Consider the following 22,805-nt stretch of genomic DNA (forward strand, 5'->3'; position numbering starts at 1 on the left):
CTCTCATGGAACAAACATGACCACCTGACAAAATCAATGATTGTGGAAGACTGACACAATCTCCACAAACAACCATAAAAACAATTAAAAGTACCAAAAGAAGAAAAGGTTATTGGGATTATGGGAACATAGTGGTGGAACCTTCACCCACTCGCTGCTACGAATGGACCCAGAGTGTAACAGTCCTCATAACAAGTCTGAACACCTTTCAAATAATATGACGCGAACACGGATTTCCTCCTCCAGAAGGTCGTGTCCATTATGCTTTGTAGAGATCTGTTCTGCCTGAATGCTGCCGATGTTGCCACTGCTCTGACTTCATGAGACTTGACCTTTAAAAGTCCAAGGTCTGATTCATTACAATGAATATGAGCTTCCTTAATCAAAAGCCTGACAAAATATGACAAGGCATTTTTAGACATCTGTAAAGAGGGCTTTTTGACTGAACACCACAAAGATTCAGACTTGCCTCGTAAGTCTTTTGTTCTCTCCAAGTAACATCTCAGAGCTCTAACTGGGCTAAGACTCTTTCTACCTCATCTCCAACCAGATCCGTAAGATTTGGAATCTCGAATGCTTTGGGCCAAGGCTGAGAAGGGCGTTCGTTTTAGGCAAGAAAGCCTAATTGTAAGGAACAGACAGCTTTACCATTACGAAATCCAACGTTTTTGCTAAACGCATGAATCTCACTCACTCTTTTGGCTGTCGCAAGACTGACCAAAAATAAAGTCTTCATAGTGAGATCTTTCAAGGAAGTTGAACCCAGCGGCTCAAACCTGTCGCTCATGAGATACTTCAAAACAATATCCAGATTCCAGGCTGGAGAATCTTGGTTCCGTCGTTTTGAAGTCTCGAAAGACTTGAGAAGCTCTTGCAGATCCTTATTGCCAGAGAGGTCAAGGTTTCTATGCCTAAACACAGTAGCTAACATACTCCTATAGCCTTTAATAGTAGAGGAGGAGAAATTGCACTTCCTTCGAAGATACAGTACTGTATAGCAGGAAATCCACAATTTGAGCTACAGAGGTACTGGATGAGGAAAGAGTTGATTCTACAACACACTCTGAAAACCTGCCACTTATATTGATAGACTTTGATGGTTGAAGTCCTTCTTGCTCTTGGAATAGCTTGAGCTGCCTCCTTCGAAAAGCCTCTAGATCTAGCGAGTCTTTCGATAGTCTGTAGGCAGTCAGCTGAAGAGCGTGGAGATTTTGATGCAATCTTTCCAAGTGGGGTTGTCTGAGTAGATCTACTCTTAGAGGAAGAATTCTTGGGGTGTCTATCACCCATTCCAGTACCTCTGTGAACCATTCTCTTGACGGCCAATAGGGAGCCACTACTTTGTACAGGATCTTGTAAGGTGGGAAGGCGTAGAGATCTAGATTGGACCAGTCCAACAGAAAAGCGTCTATGTGGACTGCTTCTGGATCCGGAACAGGGGAGCAATATGCCTCTAACCTCTTCGTCTTCGAGGTTGCGAAAAGGTCTATGCAAGGGCGACCCCAAAAGACGCCACAGGCTCTTGCACACGTGAAGGCTGAGGGTCCACTCTGTTGGAAGGATCTGATTCCGTCTGCTGAGACTGTCTGTCATTACGTTTTTCTCCCCTTGAATGAATCTCGTCAGAAGTATAACGTTCCTCTCTCTTGCCCACACCAGGAGATTCTTTGACGTCTCGTAGAGTGATATCAAGTGTGTTCCCCCTTGCTTTGAGATGTATGCCAATGCTGTCGTGTTGTCCGCATTGACCTGAACTACTATGTTGGTGACTAAAGCCTTGAAACTTTTGAGGGCTAAAAGAACTGCCAACAACTCCTTGTGGTTGATATGCAAGGATTTTCGGGGCTCTGACCATAGACCCGAGACTTCTAACTTGTTTAGGGTTGCTCCCCATCCTGTGTCCGAGGCGTCGGAGCATAACACAAGGTCTGGGCTCTTTATTGACAAGTTGAGACCTTCCTGGAACTTGTCTGGTTCTTCCCACCACCGAAGGCAGTCTTTGATGGGGTTCGTGATAGGAATGGACATCGTTTCTAAGTCCCTCTCCTTGTCCAAATGGCTGTTGAGATGGAACTGGAGAGGACGAAGATTCAGTCTTCCCAGTGGGACGAATTGTTCCGAGGAGGAGAGGGTTCCAACCAGACTCATCCATTTCCTTGTTGAACAAACTTTCTTGCTTTGAAACGATCTTGGTTTCAACTTGGCTTGCTCTATCCTTAAGGGAGACGGAAAAGCCAGAAAAATCTGACTCCGTATCGTCATCCCCAAATATAAAATCTCTTGAGATGGAACCAAGAGAGACGTTTCCTTGTTTACAAGGAGACCCAGTTCTTTCGCAAGGTCCAAGGTTGTCTGAAGATCCTTCAGGCAGTGATCGTAAGAGTGCGCTCTGAGAAGCCAGTCGTCGAGATACAGGGAGGCTCTTATGCCCCTTGAATGTAAGATCTTTGCTACATTCAGCATGAGCTTCGTAAAGATCTGAGGTGCTGTGCAAAGGCCGAAGCATAGGGCTCTGAATTGGAAGACATCTCCCATGAAAACAAACCTTAGGTAGGGTCTGAAGCTCGGATGGATGGGGATGTGGAAGTAGGCGTCCTGAAGGTCTAATGAGACCATCCAGTCGTCCCTCCTTACTGCCGCTAGCACTGACTTCAAAGTTTCCATGGTGAACTTCGTTTTGATGATGAACTTGTTCAGCGCACTCACGTCCAGAACTGGACGCCATCCCCCCGAGTTCTTGGGTACCAGGAATAGGCGGTTGTAGAAACCCGGTGAACGAATATCCTGAACCTTCTCTATGGCCCCCTTTTCTAACATAAGAGACACTTGGTTTGAAAGAGCTTGTCTCTTTGCCTCCTCTCTGTATCTGGGAGAGAGATCCACGGGAACTAAGACCAGGGGAGGGCTCCCTAGAAAGGGGATCTTGTAACCCTCCTTCAAGATCTGAATAGACCATTGGTCTGCTCCTCTTCTCCCACGCTTGCCAGAATTTGAATAGTCTGGCACCTACTGCCTGAAGGCGAAAGCAGTCAAGACTCTGCTTCGCCCTGCTCTGAAAACTCTTCTCTTACTCCTTCTAGCATCAGGTCTGGAACTACCCCTGCTAGAAAATCTCCCTCGAAAGGGCTGGGAAAACTTGGGAAAAGTATCTCCTTAGGCTTGCGGCTGGTAAAAGAGGGAGGAAGAGCCTTTCTAGCAGTCTTGGAGACAAGATCCTGAGTAGCTTTCTGAGCTAAAGCTGCAGAAATCTCCCTGATAAGTTCTTGTGGGAACAGCAATGGAGAAAGAGGCGCATATAAAAGTTCGGACTTCTGGAAGGGAGTCACCCCCGGCAAAAGAAAAGAGCATAGTTATCTCTTTTCTTAAGGATGCCTGCGGAAAAGAGAGCTGCAAGTTCAATAGAGCCATCCCTCAAGGATTTGTCCATGCACGACGTCAAATGGACCAGGGCAGAGGTATCTCCCTCTTTAAAAGTCTCAACTTTTTTTACCCAAAGCCCCAAGTGTCCAGTCTAAAAAGTTAAAAACTTCAAAGGCTCAAAAAATTTCCTTGAGAAGATGGTCCATCTCTGAAGTAGACCAAAAAATCTCGGTCCTTCTCACGGCCGACCAACGAGGAGCGTCTACGAGGCTTGAGAAATTTCCCTGGGCAGAGGCAGGAATCCCCAAGCCGAGAACTTCTCCTGTCTCGTACCAGATGCTCGACCTCGAAGCCAGTCTAGCTGGAGGAAAGGAAAAAGACGTATTTCCTAAGGCCTTCTTAGACTGTAACCAGTCACCCATTAATTTAAGAGCTCTCTTGGATGAACGCGACAGTACCATCTTAGTAAAGCGGGCTTTCTTAGAGGCTTTGCCGAGAGTAAACTCAGACGGAGGCGAGCGCGGAGCTATAAGCACAAAAAAGTCTGAAAACTCTTCCGTAAAAGCTTTCATTAGTGTTTTAAGATCGGCAGAATGACGGAAAGAAACAGAGTCCTCGTCCTCTGAAACGTTATCAAACTCCATAGGAGAAAGCTGGCCTTCTACTTTCTTCTCTTGCAACGTTCCTTCGGGAGCAGTAGGGTTAAGAGCGGTTTCAATTTCAGAAAAATCCTGAGTGCCAATCGCAATAGAAATAGGCTCATTGCGAATAGTAACAGGCGGCAGAGTCGCGTGCAGCTCATCCGAACGCTCGCGATCAGCTCGATAGGAGATGAGAAGTTCCTGTACATGAACCATATCGATGTCTTGAAAAGAATGAGGCTCCTCATCGTAATCCAAAATAACATCCGAAATATGACAAGGGATAAGACGTTCAGGATCATATTCAGAAACACGCTTGCCGTCAACTGCTGACAAGCGTTTGGTACTACGAACCACTTGTTGTTCAGCGACTCGTTCAACTGTAATCCTCCCGGAAACACGACCTGAAGGACGCTCACTAAAATAATTGGCGGAGAGAGAAACTTCCTGAATGATAGGACGTTTGGCAGCCTGCTTGTAAGGACGTTCAGTAGCCTGTTCGCAAGGTTGTTCGGCAGCCTGTTCCGAAGGAGGATCGGCAGCCTGTTCTGTAGGAAGTCCAGGATCCTGAATCGAAGGACGTTCGAAAGACTTATCCAAAGAATGAACATAAGCCTGTATAACAGGACGTTCAGTGACCCGTTTGCAAGGACATTCAATAACCTGTTTAACAGGACGTCCGATGTCTTTCTTAGAAGAACGCACGCGCACACTGTCTCGTTCGCGTTCAATAAAAGAACTGTGGACTGCGGACTTAGGAGAACGATCACGATCACTTCCTAAAGGCCGTTCGTACCGGCTAGCAGTAAGCTTAGATCCCCGATTACGAGGGCATTCGGAAACACGTCCTGGCTCGGTGCTCCGATCACGATTGCTGATATGAGATTTGTCGCTTCGCTGGTATGATTGCATAAAGGACGAGAGCCTGCTTTGCATGTCTTGAAGAATTACAAAGTTACGATCCGAACGTTGTGAAATCGGTGATGAAATCACAACGTTCTCCTCATGGCTAAACGGAACAGAGCGCCTAGAAGGCAAAAACCAGTCTGAAGGCTGCTTGGGAGCTTGGAAAGAGGTAAAGCCTGGTCCTGAGTGCACAGAAGGATCTTTGGAAACGTCCAGCATTCTAAAAGGACGTTTGATCGGGGGACTTTCAAAAGGCTCTGGAGTATCCCAGTGACTACATCCAGGTTTTGAACTAGCAGGACGTCGATAGGCCTTATCCTAGGACCTCTTAAGAGGTCTGGAAGCAAGCTTCCAGCCTCTTTTAGGCAAGGGGGTCATCCGAAGACGATGAAAAACACTTAACCTCACCTTTCCAATGGTGAGGGCAAACGTCCTGGGAGGCGCCCACAGGTACGTTCGAGGGGACATCTGCTCGTTTGATAAAGCCCCTCGTCTCCTTTCGCCTTTCGACATTCCTTCTCCCAGGGGTTGGGGAGCTTGGAAGAGGTCTAGGACTAGGAGGACGACAGACACGAGCAGGCGCACCCTCCACTGCACTTAACGTCACTACACTTGCACCTTCACCTTTTAATAAACGCACATCGGACATCAACAGTGTCCTGCCCGCATTCAAAGATTCAACTTTAGCGCCGAGAGCTTGAATCGCCACTAACATATCTTTTAGTGAAGGTTCATTAGCAATTGCAATAGTGGGATCGGGATCAACCACAACAGGTGAAGGAATATGATTAATGATATGGGAAGAGGAAATATCTCTAGATGAGCGAGAAGAACTACGCCTCAATCTATCCCTTTTGAGTTTACATCTGTATCTATCAAACTCAATCCATTCATGCTCTGACAGCAAAACACATTCGTCACAGCGATCACCTAAATCACACTCTTTATCTCTATATGCAACACAGAGAGAATGGGGGTCAAGAGAGGCTTTAGCCATACGGGTCTTACACCCACTAGTCACACATAACCTAAAAGTTATAGGGGGGATGGCCATTTTGAAAATTTAAGAGAATTCAGACAAGTAAAGGTAAAAAATCATCTAATCCAAACAAAATCAAGAAATATCTAAAGCGAGATCAAAAACAAGCGGGAGTCAATAACCAAAGATTTGTACTTCACCAAAAAAACGATCAGTAATGACGGAGTAGAATTCACGTGTCGCCGCTAGCGATGGCAAGGAATATATGAGGGTCACTGGAATGGTTCCCAGGTACCTCGCTAGGGTGCAGGGGTGGCACACCTGGCTATCCAACTGGCGGTTGGCGTGAGTTTCGAATTTTCTGCCGTTGAGGTCGGGGACGTAAGCTATATATATAACTACCGGGTAAGTCTTGTTTAAAAATCTGAATTTCAAAATCTTCAACAGCTTTCCCCCATAATAATGGCAATTTCTAAAAAAAAAAAAATAATTAAAAAATGAAAAATATAAAACTTATCTGCCCTCAAAAATACTCGATATAAAAGGGAGTCTGATATAATCTATACTGTATATATCTGTGATTTACTGAGGGAGTGACAGATGAACCATGATATGGTGAGGGATTACTGTATACATTTCAGAGTAATAGCACATCCTCCTCTCCACTGTTATTCTTTTAACCCTATCAATTCCACTCTTTACAAATAAGTTTAACACTAACGCACCAGGCCCTTTTTCGATAAGTCTTAATCCCTATTAGCACAAAAACTAATAATACTAAGAGATGTTTTAATAAAGTTTAACAAATAGCTAAATAAATTCTATTTCCATTATTATATTTTACATACTATATTTAGTAAAGAAAAATAAATTATTGTACAGGAAATTACTGGACATAAAATACATCACATGGGGATAAAATAAAATATGTCTGATGGTATTCAAAGGGTTAATTATCACCTTTTCTCAATCTATAGTATTATATGTACTTCATATAACATAGTTAGATAAAAAATGTGTGGTCTTCGCATGCTATATTGCTTTTTATTTCAGATGGACATTTAGCTTTGAAATTTTTCCTTTTCTCTCAATGTAGGTTCTCAGTAATAGATTCTTAAATTCCTATTCCTTCTTTCGTTCGATAAATTTTTAAAGAACAGAAATTTCTTCACCAACTTGGTTTTAGATTCTTTAAAGTTGAATTAAATAAAATCTTTAAAACATTTTGCCCCTCACATTGCTATTCTTTTTAAATTCAAAACTTAACTTATGTCTATTCACTCAAATTTACATTCCTTCTAAATAATAAATCTGACCTTGCCATCTGTCTACTAACAGCCCTCCTCCTCTTCTTTTTGCACAGTATATACATCTATAAATAATTACTGTAAATCAATTTTGTGATAATAGTAGTAATAAAACTAAGGTCCCCAAAAGAAAGGATATGCACAAGACAGAAACTAGGTACTGAACAGGAGTTATTTCAATTTGTCAAAAACCCACTGTTCCACTTCCCCTCTGCTGAGTACCAATTCTTCACAAGTAAATCTTCACATACCCTGTTTACTTGACAAAAACAAAAGATTACAGAGAGAGAACCTAAAGAGATTTGGTTATGGTACACAGCACAAGAAATCTAATAAGGCAAAACTAGGGAATGTGATGAGACTCGTAGCCACATAGAAGAATGAACTCGACAAGAGGCTCCTTATGGGAGGTCTGGGCATATGCAGTGGGCTAATTTTCTTCCATAATTAGAAGTTGATGCAACTGGAGGGTTGTCATATGGGAGAAAGGCATCTTATGATTAATGACTTTGTTTGAAGAAGCAAATAATATAGAAGTCAATCTCCTCAGCCTTCAAAATTACAGTAAAATAATAACTGAACAGTTATAACGCATATAAAAATAATAACAGCACCATAAGTTATGCATGCTGAATTCTTTGAAAACACTCAAAATTCTATAAACATTTAAAAACAAATATGAAAAATAATTTTCTTAAATATAAGATCAAAATAAATAAATACCACCACTCACTTATATGAAAGTATAAGATGAAAGAACACTACTCATATGAGATCAGTGACCAAAACCGTGATACAAACAGGACTGTAGTTCAGGTTAACAAGAAATCCACTTTCCCAGCTGTTATAGAAAGTTCAAGACTTATCTTGGTAGAAACCTACTGTATCACTGAATATTAAGTTAATTTGGAGTGTTTAACAGCAGCTAGTATCACCAATTCAAGGACAATACAATCCAATACTGTATTCAGTAGTAAAAAAAAAATTCCTTGGAATTTACAAAAATTAACCCATGGCCATGAATTTGATTACAGAATACAGTACTTTCTTTTCACAGTTTCTGATAGACCATCATTCTGTGAGTATGTACTAGTTTAGTATTCTAAATTTAGTTTTACACTAAGAGCCTTTAGGTTTTAAAAAATTATAAAAAATATATGAAACTTCCTGTAGCAACTTCCCATTAAATGTATAATAAAAAGGTAGAAGAACCAAACTGACGTTAGCAATCTTTCAATAACCCCTTCCGCAAACGAGCCAGTACCGATAAATGCATTGAATGCAAAGTCATCACAAGAAGTCCACAAAGTGCTAAGAGGTTTAACTTTATAAACAAATTCTAATAAATAAAAATGCCTTTTTTTATTCACTAACTCCCAAATATAAAGATTTGACTACATCTGTTCACTGTTCACCTGTAATTTTAATACAGATTTCTTTTATAGAGAGATCACATTAAGGAACTGTATGAAAATGAAAACTACAATTATGGAAAGAAAAACACAAAAAAAAAAAAAAAAAAAAAAAAACAGATTTCACTGTGGCAAACACTAAACAAGATAAATTTTGAAATTATAGCACTGCAAATTCAAATATACTTGGGTTATTTGAAGCATGTAAATAAATTTGGGAAATTCAAGCTTAATATATTTTTAAATACAGCATCTAAATATTTAACCTGATAATAAAATTTCAGAAGAAAAAGAAAAAGCATGAACACTTAAATCAACGTTCCCATGCAAGAATATGTACAACTGAAGTGCCTTCATTGTTCTATTTTTTTCCCAACTAAAAAAAAAAATTATCAACCGTATATTTCCATGTATAAAACAACCTTTAATTAATTTAGGTCATATCTGTTATATAAGACCACATGAATTACAAACCCATTAGTGAATAGGCTAGCTTTTGTTCTATCCTTAGAATTATAAAAATAAAATAAATAAAGTCAGTGTCACATCATGCTTTTCCTAAACACCTCGCCAAAAACAGATTGTTTTGTTTACGCTTTGTCACCAATCCCAACAAACAAACTCATGTACACATCTGTGTATAGGTTAACTTTTGCAGCAACAGATATCTACCAAGTATAGGCTACGAAATGATAATGTTATTACTAATGATATTACTAATATTGCTTTACTTTTCCTTATCAGATTGCCAAAAGCTGAATGTTTTGTCTACATTTCAACACAAATCATAACAAACAAATGAATGAATGTAGACATCTGCGTATTGGTTATCTTTTGTAGCAATAGATATCTACCAAATAGCCTATTGGTTATGTACTACAGTAATGATGGTATTTCTAATATTGTTTGATTTATCTTATAATTGGAAATTCACAATAAATGAAAAAAGGGCAATATTATATAATGTTTTTTTCATGAATGGTGTTTAATAAAAAATGAATATTATGCTAATCTTAATTTTATTACTACCCTCATTAACACTACCGTTAAAATCAACTAAAGGTTATAAAACGACAAAAATTAAGGTTGCTGAGAATGCTATTACAGTATAACTCAATTATTTTACATTTTCTCAGCTGGACTAGCATTGATAATATTTGATTTCATGTTGATATGGAATTTTTCCTCAAATAGGCTATTTATCATGAACTTATGCCAATACTGTAGTAAGTAAGGTAAATATGGATTCGTTACCTTAATTATCGGTTATCGTACCGAAGGTTAGGCTAGCCTACCAATAAACATAATTTGGAATTCAAGGTGTGATTGCCATATAGGTTGTATAAGTCTTATACAGTATGTGGATATATACAGTATATAAAATTTTACTAAACTGTAAAGCTTAACACATTTATCTGTGATAATAGACAGAATACTACCCAATTAAACAAATATTAAATTTCTAAACCCCCTAAAAAACATTTAAAATAACCTACAAATTGTATTAAATGGTAAATGTAAAAATTCTAGTCACCAGTCCTTTAAATCAGACTTAAAAAAAAAACACCCTGAAGTTAAGAGATTCTCTTTTCAGAGCTAATATCTAGTTTCAATCAGCATGGTACTCAAGATGCTATCAACACCCAATCATAAGGGAAAACAAAGTTTATGAATGGGTCATGCGAATTATATCATAAAAAAAGGGCTTTGACGGAGAAAAAACCTAGTTTCAGGGAAGTGTTGCATGGTCCACAAGAACTTTCTTGTAAAGGCTAGAGCAGGAAATCCAAAATAACATTACATCCTAAATAAATACTGCCTTTCCTGCCCAAGGACCAGTGTATCAACACGTAAGGTATGGACTCAGTATGTAAAAGGGAGATACTGTACACGTTTAATTCAATATGTAAATGGTCATACACGGACGACTCAGTAAGTAAAAAAACATACACGGGTGGGTAGGTATGTAAAAGGGCATACACGGGTGACTCTGTATGTAAAAGGACATACACGGGTGACTCAGTATGTAAAAGGACATACACGGGCGACTCAGTATGTAAAAGGACATACACGGGTGACTCAGTATGTAAAAGGACATACACGGGCGACTCAGTATGTAAAAGGACATACACGGGTGACTCAGTATGTAAAAGGACATACACGGGCGACTAAGTATGTAAAAGGGCGATACACAGCTAACAGTATGTAAAAGGGCGATACACTTGTGACTCGGTATGTAAAAGGGCGATATGCAGGAGACTCGGTATGTAAAAGGGCGATATGCAGGAGACTCGGTATGTAAAAGGGCGATATGCAGGAGACTCGGTGTGTAAAAGGGAGATACACAGGAGACTCATTATGTAAAAGGGAGATACACAGAGGGACTCGGTATGTAAAAGGGAGATACACAGAGGGACTCGGTATGTAAAAGGGAGATACACAGAGGGACTCGGTATGTAAAAGGGAGATACACAGAGGGACTCGGTATGTAAAAGGGAGATACACAGAGGGACTCGGTATGTAAAAGGGAGATACACAGAGGGACTCGGTATGTAAAAGGGAGATACACAGAGAGACTCGGTATGTAAAAGGGAGATACACAGAGACACTCGGTATGTAAAAGGGAGATACACAGGTGACTCGGTATGTAAAAGGGAGATACATGGGTTCAGGCTCTATTAAACACATAATTAAAACTTCTAATGTTGAATTTGTTTGCTAACAGACGACATGTCATCCACTAAAAGCCATTACAGCATTAATACTGAAGACAATGTTAGCAGTTTTTTTTTTTTTTTTTTTTTTTTTTTTTAGTAATCATCTTTTCAAGCAAGGAATGTCTCATTTCCCCTCATAAGTCAAGGGAAGATCTAAAGAACCACACAGTACCTCCTCAAAAATAGAATTTTCCTTCATCAACCCCTTTTTTGTGGTGAGACTGCTGTGTCATCCCAAAGGACTATTACTAAAACATAGAATGGATCAATAAACCTATAAACTGAAGAAATTGCTAATGACGGTCATTCTATAACAATGGACCGATTAATTATGTGAAACTTTATCGAATCTTAATCCATGTTAAAAACTTGCCTGAAAGGTTCTGTCAAAACAGATTTGTATGACAAAATTATTGATGACTCCAGCTTTCTATCTTTAAAGGCTGGACCAGAAAAGAAGCCAAGAAGTTGGGGATTATCTGGCATGGGGTGTTATCCCTTAGGACAACTATCCATAACTTTAACATTGACTGGTATTGTCTGATGTAGGAAGACTTCTCACAGCCCTTCAAATGCATAAAATTTCTTTATAGAAAAGTCTCTTCTAGATATACAGGGGAGATAATTCAGGCTTCTAGGTTCTGAGTCAGAAAGGATGAAACAAAAATATTCTCATTCTCTTCTATATGATACTTTCCAACTGGGGAGGGTATGACTTTGGTTTCAGATAAAGGAATGAAAACCAACGATCGAACCACAAACACAGCTGTCCTTTTGAAGTATAATAGGAAGTTCAAAACCTGTGAAATCGAACTCTGAGGAAACACCGACGGGCTGAAGACTATCTTTTCTAGCCTAGGTTCAAGGCAACTCTTGCAACTACTTGAAAATCTACATTTGGAACTACTGTACAGTACTTTAGAGCAGAAGTTTGAGGTTTTCTTTCATCACATAAAGGTCCACTTGGAGATCCAGGATAATTTTGAGGATCTCATGGAAGGAGCTCTGATCTAAAAATCAATTCTGCACCAAGACCTGTCTTCCTGGACAAGGCATCCGCCACAATACTGGAGAGCCTGAGGGGTGGACTAAGATGCAGAACAAATCCCTCTCCTGAAAAACTTCATAATTGGAAATATCACTGCATTCAAAGAGTTCTTGATCATGAACCCCCTCTCCAGAGACAATAGACTGCTGTCTGGCTGTTATTAAAGATTTTGAGGAGTTCCTTTAAAGTCTTGGATTCTTCAGAGTCAGAAATACTGTAATCAGTTCCAATAAATTTATGTGAAATGCTGCAAACTGAAAGGATCATTTCCTAAACATGTAGGACTTTTATTTTATGATCTCCCCAACCCAATTTGGAGAAACCCTTTGGTGAAGTTCAACGTTTGGTGAAGTTCAACGTTTAAGACGACTTTAGAAACAAATGAGTGTCAAGAATACTGTCCACAGTTCCACTAAATGTGTGTGAAATGCTACAAACCAAGAAGATCATTCCCCAAACATACAGGATTCCTTTCTATAATCTTCACAACCCAATTTGGTGAGACCCTTTGGCGAGGTCCAACGTCCAAGAAGACTTTAGAAAACTAGTGTCAGGAATACTGTCATCAGTTCCAATACATTTATGTGAAATGCTGTAAACTGAGAGGATCATTTCCAAAACATGTAGAACTCCTTTCTATAATCTCCCCAACCCCATTTGGAAAGACCCTTTGGCGAGGTCCAACGTCTGAGAATCCTTTAGCAACAATACTCAGGGATTGCGCTTCTGCCAAAGGAGTTGGTTGTTGATGCTGTCTCCCACCACCTTGAGGGACACTGCAAGCAAAGTGGAAGAGTTGAACTTTCTACGATGTCAATCTTTTTGTACAATGCTTCAAATACTCCTGCTGATCCAGATTGTAAAAATTACCCTTATAATAAAAAATCTTCCTTTTCAATACGAGTAGAAAGACTTTCCTCCACTTCTCCAAAAGCAAAGTGTTTACTTACAAAGCATTTACCTAGCTCTATTTACCAAGAATTGGATTTTATGAAAACTACTCTAATACCAATTTTCCAGATCACAAGATACCAATACTGAACCTGCTGTCCTGCCTCAAAATTTACCTATACAAAGGCCTGGAAATCCCCATTTTTAGGTTTTCAGAGTAATTTTGGCATAATCTGTGATTACCAGCAGCTCCAACTACCAAAAAGGAAAAAATAAGTCTGCCAAGTGCTGTATTACACTGTCCTCATTGCCTCTGAAATCAGGGGAAACCATCACCCTCCTAATATGGGCTAATAAAGGCATCCTGTTTCTTGGGGAAACAGATTTCACGAAACCATTACAGTTCCATGAATCTGTCAATCCCCTTGGGCTAAGTCCCTGAAAAGTAATTACACTCTTTGAGGATGGAATCAACTTTCAGCAGCATATAACTAATTGATTCCACACCCATCAGAGGGTGCATTCTGGACTGACATTATCATCCCAACCACAGTCGCCTCAGAAAATCTGCAATTGAGAGGCAACCTCACAGCATCCGAGACTGCTTTCACAAAACTTTCAAGGGTTGTCTTGTACGTTATCAGTAACATCCCTCTCAGTGTAAGCCGGGAGATAGGCATGTTATCAGTACCAGGGATTTCGGTGTAAACTGGAAGATGTGCACGTTATCAAACACCTCCTTCCACGTAAGCTGGGGCGACGCCTTAGGAGATGGTTACTAATATGCTAGCATGAGGGGGAAGTCTTCAAATCCCATTTCATCAAAGGTAATATCTATATCTCCACAACAAAATACGTTCACGCGAAGCCAGAAAGCGTATCCCATGCCAAGTTGTCACGGATTACCCACAGAGTCCCCATCCTTTAAATCAACAACAGAACACGCTCCTACAAACTCTTCCGCAATCACCGAACCCAAAGAATACGAGCGTGAAGAGGCAACCACCACTGGAACTTAGTAACATCATCAGGTTGGAAAGTGGAGGGAGCAGGAGGCAACAGGAACTCTAAAAATTGTTAGGTCCCTGGAAAGAACAACAAGAGGGAACAGATTGGTGCCTCGACTAAGCAATCATTGAGGTATTCATAGGGGATGCAAGCTAGCTGAACCCAACATGAACAATCCCCTGCCCATAGGTAACCTGAGTTGAGCATTACTAGCAAGCAAGCAAAAACCCTGGAAGCACCTAAAAGGACGCCTCGAAAGTGAGACATAAGTCCCTGCTGAGGACCCTGGAGTACAGCTGCCTCTTCTTTAGGGTCTAGCTCATCCTCCAACTCAAAATTTTTTACTTGGTTAGGGGACTGGTCCACCACTTTCCCGACCTAAACCCCTCACTGCTGAGTTCTTGGAGTCCCTTACAATATCTTTGCAAATCCTTTTACCCACATTGAAAGGAGAAAAAGGAGTATTAACCCGTAAGTTTACTGCTTGTGGTTTACTTAATATTGCTGCTTGAATCAATTACACGCAGATAGGACAATTCTCAGGGACCCATGCTATTTCCCAAGAGGTAAACCAGTCACTAAGATAGCGACATCAAGCATGACAGCCACAAGAGTTAGTAGGGTTATTGCACCCCACCTGGTTACACATGGCTTTCAAGTCACTCATCTGATAAGTGAAAAATCAGAAGTGATTACTTAAGATTTGATTGGAATCTCAAACAAGGAAGAGAAAATCTTTGTTCTCTGTACCCACGAGAAAAAGGGGCCACATTACTATTCAACTTCTTATGGTAGGGAAACTAAAAGGCTAAGGTTTTGACCAAATCAACCAGATAAAATGCATTTATCCAAAGACGACTAACCCTTTCCTTCCCAACAGGTAATCAAGCACCCTCCAAAAAGTTGGAATCTAGGCTATGCTAAATCAAAAAGGTTATCAAAAACCACCAGCTTAGGCTAGGTTATTTCCTTCATATGAAATTGAACTAAAACTCATAATACATAAAAAAATAATCATCATCAATTCCCATGCTGGATGACAGTTAGAATTGTTATTGTTTCTCATACAACTGACCAGTCATTACCACAAAAAAACAACTGTTACCTACGGCTACAAATAAAGTAAATAATTAATTTAGACACTGTACTTAACTTAGAAGCTAAGGCAGAAATCCATACAATTATCAGTAGTTCAGAGGAAAATATTAAGGACATGGTGCCAGGTGATGAATAAATGCCCAGATAATTATTTTTATCATTCTTACTAGCTTAGCTACAACCCTAGTTGGAAAAACATGATGCTATAACCACATGGGCTCCAACAAGGAGACATAGCCAAGTAAAGAAAGGAAACCAGGAAATTAATAAACAACTGTACTGTACAAGAGTATAACAATCAAAATAAAATACTACAAGATCATTAACAACATTAAATTAGATACACCATATATAAAGTATAAAAACTTCATAAAAATAAGAGGAAGAGAAACAAGCATTAGTTATGGTTCTCAACGGGTGACGTGTCATAAGTTAGCAGAAGAATTCAGCATTGATGCTGTTACAGGTTTAATGGAGACTATACCCATGGGTCTCCCTTATGCATACAGTTCTATTCTTGCCTTTACAAGAAAGTCTTTAGGGACCACAAAACAGCCTAACCCCAATAAAACAGAGAAAACTCCAAAAATAAGGAAACTTGAAAAACTTACTGCAAACCATTTTTGACACTGTATATCACGAAACACAAGAACATATGTCTCTAAGATGACATGACCCATAACTTTGCTCAGTATAGTACTTATGATTCCAAATATTACGAACTGAAGTTTTTCTTTCTCTAAAATATAGTCAGTAAAATCATATAGTGAACTTGTTCAGTACTATACTGACACTAACAAGGTAAAGCAAAGCTCTTACATTGTAATAACTGTATAAAAAATACTTTGCAAATGCAATAAGATCACATCTTATTAGCCACAATCATTTTACAAAATCACTACATACCCCATATCAAGTCATGTAAATAATCACTATATACCCCATATCAAGTCGTGTATAAAAAATTAAATCCCTGAGAAAACCCTCAATTTTGTTTTTAATTCTGACCAAATTACTACCACCAGAAAAATCTAAACATAAAAAAATATTCAGAAAATTGTTCCAAATAAGATGCAGGGAACAAATGCTAGCCTTTAGAGATATCTTTTCCATTTTAAGCATAAATTTTCTTGTCCTTTATACTTTAGGCCTTAAATTTCAAGAGTAACGACCCTCCTTTTGTATGATGCTCTGTACACCATGATATACAGCTTTTTCATATTTACAATAAAAAGGAAGCAATATTACACAGCATGATCAAGATTATAGGGTTGCAATTCAGGAATGGAAAACCTTTTAAAGTGTAAATACAATAATCCATACAGTAGGTAAATAATTTGCTTTTCAAAAACTAAATGAGTAAAAAGTTGACAGTTATCAAACAAAGGAGTTTATCATAAAGATACTGTTAAAAGATTAAACAAATTAATTTTGTAATATTGCTCTTGTATAAAATTGGGTAAAAGGAGGATAAAAATTACCACAAGCAAAACCTTATAATGAATCACTGGACTCTGATGTCATTAGTTGTGGACGCAAGTTGAAGAACGGAGAGACAAAAAAACAATAAAACTTACATTAGCTGGCATAACCAAACATCAACAAATAAATTGGTTTTTAAAAGTGCGATTTAATTGCAGACAAACATTAGGAAAATATTTGTAGCCCGCATCTCTTAACTCAAAGACAGATTTAAATTGGGAACATTTTAAGGAAATGGTCCTTGCATAAGTTAAGTTGATAATTCTACTGACTGCTTACTTAATAAAGATGCAAAACAACATTTCCTGTCATCAGCATATAATCTATACTATACAATATACAAATAAATTCTAACCATGGTATGATTTCATGAAGAATATTGAAAGAATATGTCCATAAAATAATCACACTCATAAATCAACATACAAATAAACTGAAACATGAACAGATTTAAATTAGATGCTGAACCAAAGCCCCCTAAAAAAAACTAGTTACTATGATAAGGCATACAAAATAAGCTGAAACCCTGTTCAAAAATTTCAAAAATGAATTTTAAGTGATTTTAGTTTTTTCCTAACTATACGGTACAAAAACCAAGTCCTCTAAAATAGAGATCTTAAGCAGAGTTGGAGGAGCCATTAAAATATTTAACAATACAGTTTAAGACACGTGGTGAGTACAAGGAGGGGGGGGGGGGGACCTCACCCACGCACCTACAAAACTTCCCTTTTGATCTTTGACTCAGGAATGAGAGTTGGTTGAAGTGGGAAGTTTTACTTTAAATACAGAAAACAGAACTCATATTTGTATTGCTAGGAAAGATACAAAATTTTAAAATCATTTATTTGTTCCTATGCATATACAAACATTTTGTCCCTATCCCCATCAAAACAAACTTCGTCGTTCTTTTTCTTCCCTGGAAATACCAGTTATGCCCATCTGCTGAAGAAGGTGATGAATACAAGAGTTGATGGGAGAAGTAAAACTGAACGCCAAGGTTTGGGTGGATGAATGGAGTTAAGAAAACTCTGGATGATAGGAGGATAGATGCTAGAAATAGGAATAAATGACGAGCCATTGTGAACCTGGTCCAATAGGCCCTGCTGCTTCCTCCGGTCGCCTTGGTGACCACTGAGGTAGAGGCAGTAAGGGATTCAGCATATGAAGATTTATTTGTGGTTCGGTTGAGTCCTTCATCAGGCTGGGAGGAACAAGACGCAAAATACCCTTTGGTTTCTTTACTTTTTTGTCAGCTCCCCTCCAAAATTGGGTAAAGTGTCATGGTAGATAGACAGATAGAAATAGGAAATGCCAGTCTCCTTGGTCCCATGCATGAGAGAAGAAAATTATTTTAGCAACTTCCTATTAGCCCTTCAAAGGGAGGAGTAAACTGTTAGGGCCTGGTCAGTAGTAGGTTAGTACCAGGTACTTTGTCGATGAGGGTATCTTTCTTCCATGAAGGGAAAATGTAGTCTGGAATGAAATACCTAGCCTGGAGTGAAATACATAACGTAGGATGGCCAATGAATAGGTATTAATTTCACCATCCTTCCCCCTTAAAGGGAAATATACATTTTACAAATGAAATGTAGTTTACCAGCATGTATCATTAAGAAAGCTTCATCCCCAAGTAAAAGGAAGGAAAGAAGAAGCAGAACAACACTCATTAACTAACTCTAAACTAGGCCCTGTACACTTAAAGGCCCATCAGGCCTCCCCTTCTTGGCAGCAAGAGAGAGAAGGAATGGTGATACCAGTTGCACCCTCAACCTTCTCTCTTCTCACCATCCAGACTTCACCACGATGGGGACCTCAGGAGTTGTGCAAGCACAAAAATCCTTCAAGAGGAAGAGGATGCAGGAAGGTCACAGCTTTCTTATTACTGATCCCGCAGGCCTGACAGCACCCGAAGATTGGCCACAGACCTTTAATAAGCCACAGCCCTTGAAAAAGTCAATACAATAAATCAGGAGTATTGCTAAACAGTCCTCCTCTCCACTGTTGCCTACACAAGATTCCTCGGAAGGAGAGAAGCGGTCGTCTGCACCGGTGAGACTAAGGCATCAGAGCTACTCCTAGACCGACCAGATTATGGCCACTGATTCACAAGATGAGAATACATGTGGCAGGACAATGGTTGGTTGAAAAAAGTGAAAAAGAACCCAGAGCCATATATCTGATCAATTCGAGCTAGTTTTCTCAAACTAGGAAAAACTAGCAAGATTTAACCAGGCAGCTCCAGAGAAGGCATCAACCTCAAGGGGCACCAAAGACACCTTAAAAGGTTTATTGCATTTAAAAAAAAGTTTAATAATGTCCATAAAAGCACTCTGACTTAGGGTTCTCTGCTCCCATCAGTACTGATCCAAAGTCCAGTACCTGTGGGATAAAGAGCTTGAACACCATCATGCATCATAGGGATAGGCTGCTCTGGAGATCTATCTCCCTGTTAAAACTATTGTTCTGACCAAAGGACAGAACCTGGAAAGTAATATGGGGGCTGAAGCTGGACCAGGCCAGTAGTCTCAGGGACAGAAGGATCTATAGCACTAATCATGGTAGAGACAGAAGGAGTACCTTGATGCTTCCCTCTCCTGATCAAGGTGGGGAGGGAGCATTGACATTGTGCCTATGCAGAGGTTAAGGTCTTTCAACCACAGGCCTGTGTCTGTCAACTGTACACAAGCTCGCAATGATGACCCCGAGAACCCTTCTTTTCAACAATGGATACCGCAGTACCCTCTTCACAGCAAGAGCAGCAGTTCAATGGCCAGGAAGGAAAAGTGAAGGCAAGCGTCCAACTCTTCCCCATAAGGCCGACAACAGGTGCACATGGGCCAGTGCACTTCAGTTCCATCTGGCTACTGGGTAAAATGGGGAACTTAGGTCACGGTCACAGGTCCATGGATTGGCTCTGGGAGGCAGTAGCACAGGGCCCTGGTACCCAGTCCCTAGGGGGTCAGTAACCATCTGGTTCCAACAAACATGTGGTGTTGTCTAGTCTTATCTTGAGACTACGACTGGCCTTCCCAGATTCCCACTTTTTCTTAGAAGTAGCACAGTAGTTTCAGTATCAGAAAGAAAAAGGAAGAAGAGGAAGATAAAGAAGAAAAGTAGGAAGAGGCGGAAGATGAAGAAGAAAATTAGGAAGAGGAAGGGGAATGAATTGCTTCTTCCGCTTACCAACTTCTCATCCAGCAAGAAGTCAAGGTCTAAACAACCATTGATAACGAAGCTCACCCAAGGAGAGAACCACATAGTGCTACACCCACTAGGTTCCCTTTTCTCAATACGGGACACAGCAGTAGCCCACTTAGAGAAGGGCGCAGTCCACCTAAGTAGGAAAGGTGAAGAAGTACTCAAAATTTTCCAAAAAGAGGAAATACCTGTAGAAGGTGGATTACTGAAGATCTGTCCCACTTTGGTACTCATAAACAGCCAAGGGGCCCAATACACAAGGCATCACCCCCACCATACAAGGCTGAAGTACTGGTTCCCACATGGTTGAAGTACAGATTTCCAAAGGGTCGAGCTACCAGTTCCCACAAGGTAAGTTACTGGTTCCCACAAAGTCAAGTTACTGGTTCCCACAAGGTAGAGTTAACGGTTCTTACAGGGTCGAGTTACTGGTTCCCACAAGGTCGAATTACCAGTTCCCATGGGGCCGTTGTAGCTATACGTGACCAAGGCCAAGGTACCAGCTCCTGACATACCAGCTTACATGGGGCCGTAGTAACCATCACAGATCAGGAAATTGCCTGGATGTCATCCAGCCCGTCAAAGAGAGGTGGTGTCGTCAAGCCCGATATATACAAACAGAACTGGTCTTTCTGTACTTTTCCAATTTCTATATTTTAGGAAGAGGCAGTTGGAAGATGAAAAGGAACAAATTGCTTTATCTAACTACAATCAGCCCTCCTTATTTGCATGGGTTAAGTAAAAAACAGGTGCAAAAATCGAGAATCCGCGAATGATTGCTGCCCCAGGGTGGGTCAACTCATAACCTACCAACTTACTGACCATTACCTATCTGCAGTTGACTGACACTAAGTAACCCACTGTAATGCACTAAATTCTTTTTATGTACTTTTTATCATGGCCTTTTTAATTCTTACTACTTTCAAATTGTAATTGTACATTATCAACACAACTTCTATACAGAGTGTGATGACTCATTAACTGAAAATCATTACCACGACTCATACTACTAATCACTGCCACAATACGCTTTGTATAATAGCTGAAGGTTGAAATGCACCCAAAATTAAAAACAAAATCAAAAAATGCTTTACTGAGGCCCAATTACCTTTTTAAGTAATGATTTCTTAGAATGGATAATGTCTACTTAATCTTTTGTTTTTAGCACTAAAGCTTATCATAAGGGATGGGCACCAGGATGTATATAAAGATTTACCAGCCCAGAGCCTTTTGTGCTCTTACCCTTCACTGCACTGCAGTACTCCCACAGGAATGGACCCAAACAGATCACCACTGGGATAATTGATACGGCTGTCAATGGGATTATCACTGAACTCCAACCTTAGGACATCAGACCAAAGTAGCCTTAGGACACCAGAGCAAAGTAGCTTAGCTATCCCCTCCCTCAAGACATTGAGAGTTCCTGCTAACCTTAAGGTAATTACTAGTTTTCCACAGTCAGCACACAAGGGCTTCCAGCACATGTTGGAGTACAGATCTGAGGTCTTCCTGTTCCTGAAGCATATTCCTCAGGACTAAGCCAGGAGTGTATACCCAGAAGTTGCAGCTATGACAAACTCATTGAGAAGCATAAAGTACTAAACAGTTTCTTCAGCAAGTCAAGAGCTTGCAAAGAATAACACCTGGGAAGACTGGGCCTTTTTACTTCTCGATGCATATGCCCAACTAGGGGAGGCCACGATCTACACTCTTTAAAAAAGGGGTTAATTTGAAAAATTATCCCTTTAATAACGATTAGATCTATGGCAGGTTGATCATAAACCAAAGTTTCCAATATACACTTGTATTCCTAATTTGTACCATTATCATATGAGACCTGATGTCACCATTCAAAGCTAAAAAGTATAAAAATATCAAACAGCTTTAGATACGAAGCAACAGTATGTCCGTACTTGTTGCAGCCGAAGACAAAAAGTGATGTCTGACAAACATGTGGGCAGGGCTACTCAGCAACATTGACCACCTATCGTTAACTACCTCGTTAATGATTTGAACGGCCGTTCCTGCTCCACTGAAGATATTCTCTATTTTAAAGGATTTAAGGTTTTTATATGCATAGGAACAAATAAATGTATCTTATCAAAGCAGCTGCTATATCTACAAAGATAATTCTAATTTTCAAGAAAATCAAACTCACCTGCTATAGTAGCAGCATTGATGTGAAAATCATAAGGAATATCATGCTTCTTGCACTCTTCTACCCAGTCCTCAGGTATTACTGCACTTGTAATTTCTATCCACTTATCTAAAGGACACTTGGTTTCACATCCAGGTAATGTAAGTTCATAAGGAGGGTCCACTATCTTGGTGTCGTTGCGGAAGTACATCTAACAAGAATCAATAATGCAATAAATTAACAAAAAAGTGCAGATTAAAAAGTGAAAACTAAAACCTCATTTTCCCTATACAGTAAAATAAAGAGTAACTATCTGGCTATATATATAAACAGATTTCTTTTCTGTAATGCTGCTCTCCCCACCCCTTGGGTAGGGGGAATAGGGAATAGTCATACCCTGATGTGTGTGTGCATATCTAAATATTTAGCTGCCATTTTTGACAGGTCGTGTACACTAGTTCTACAATATTTTAGGAAAATATATTTTCAAAATATCCTTATGCACTGTATACAGTAATTTAATGATTTAATCACAACCTGCTTTTAATTTACCATGAAATATCTCACAATCCACTTAAGGCCACATTAGTGCTACATCACATACATACATATACCAAGGCA

General features: G+C 39.7%; 1 protein-coding gene across 3 annotated transcripts in view; it reads right to left on the minus strand.

Moving 5' to 3' along the window:
* LOC137623290 (prostatic acid phosphatase-like) overlaps positions 1 to 22,805 on the minus strand; it is a 106,782-nt gene that overhangs the window by 36,910 nt on the left and 47,067 nt on the right. For 2 of the 3 annotated variants that reach the window (XM_068354071.1, XM_068354069.1), the window contains exon 7: positions 22,206 to 22,395. In XM_068354071.1, the coding sequence (XP_068210172.1) occupies positions 22,206 to 22,395 (190 nt within the window). Of the gene's footprint in view, positions 1 to 16,478; positions 16,882 to 22,205; positions 22,396 to 22,805 lie in introns of those variants that run through there. The other variant, XM_068354070.1, reaches the window with a different exon arrangement.

The sequence above is a fragment of the Palaemon carinicauda genome, chromosome 30, assembly GCF_036898095.1.
Source record: "Palaemon carinicauda isolate YSFRI2023 chromosome 30, ASM3689809v2, whole genome shotgun sequence".
Lineage (NCBI taxonomy): Eukaryota > Metazoa > Arthropoda > Malacostraca > Decapoda > Palaemonidae > Palaemon > Palaemon carinicauda.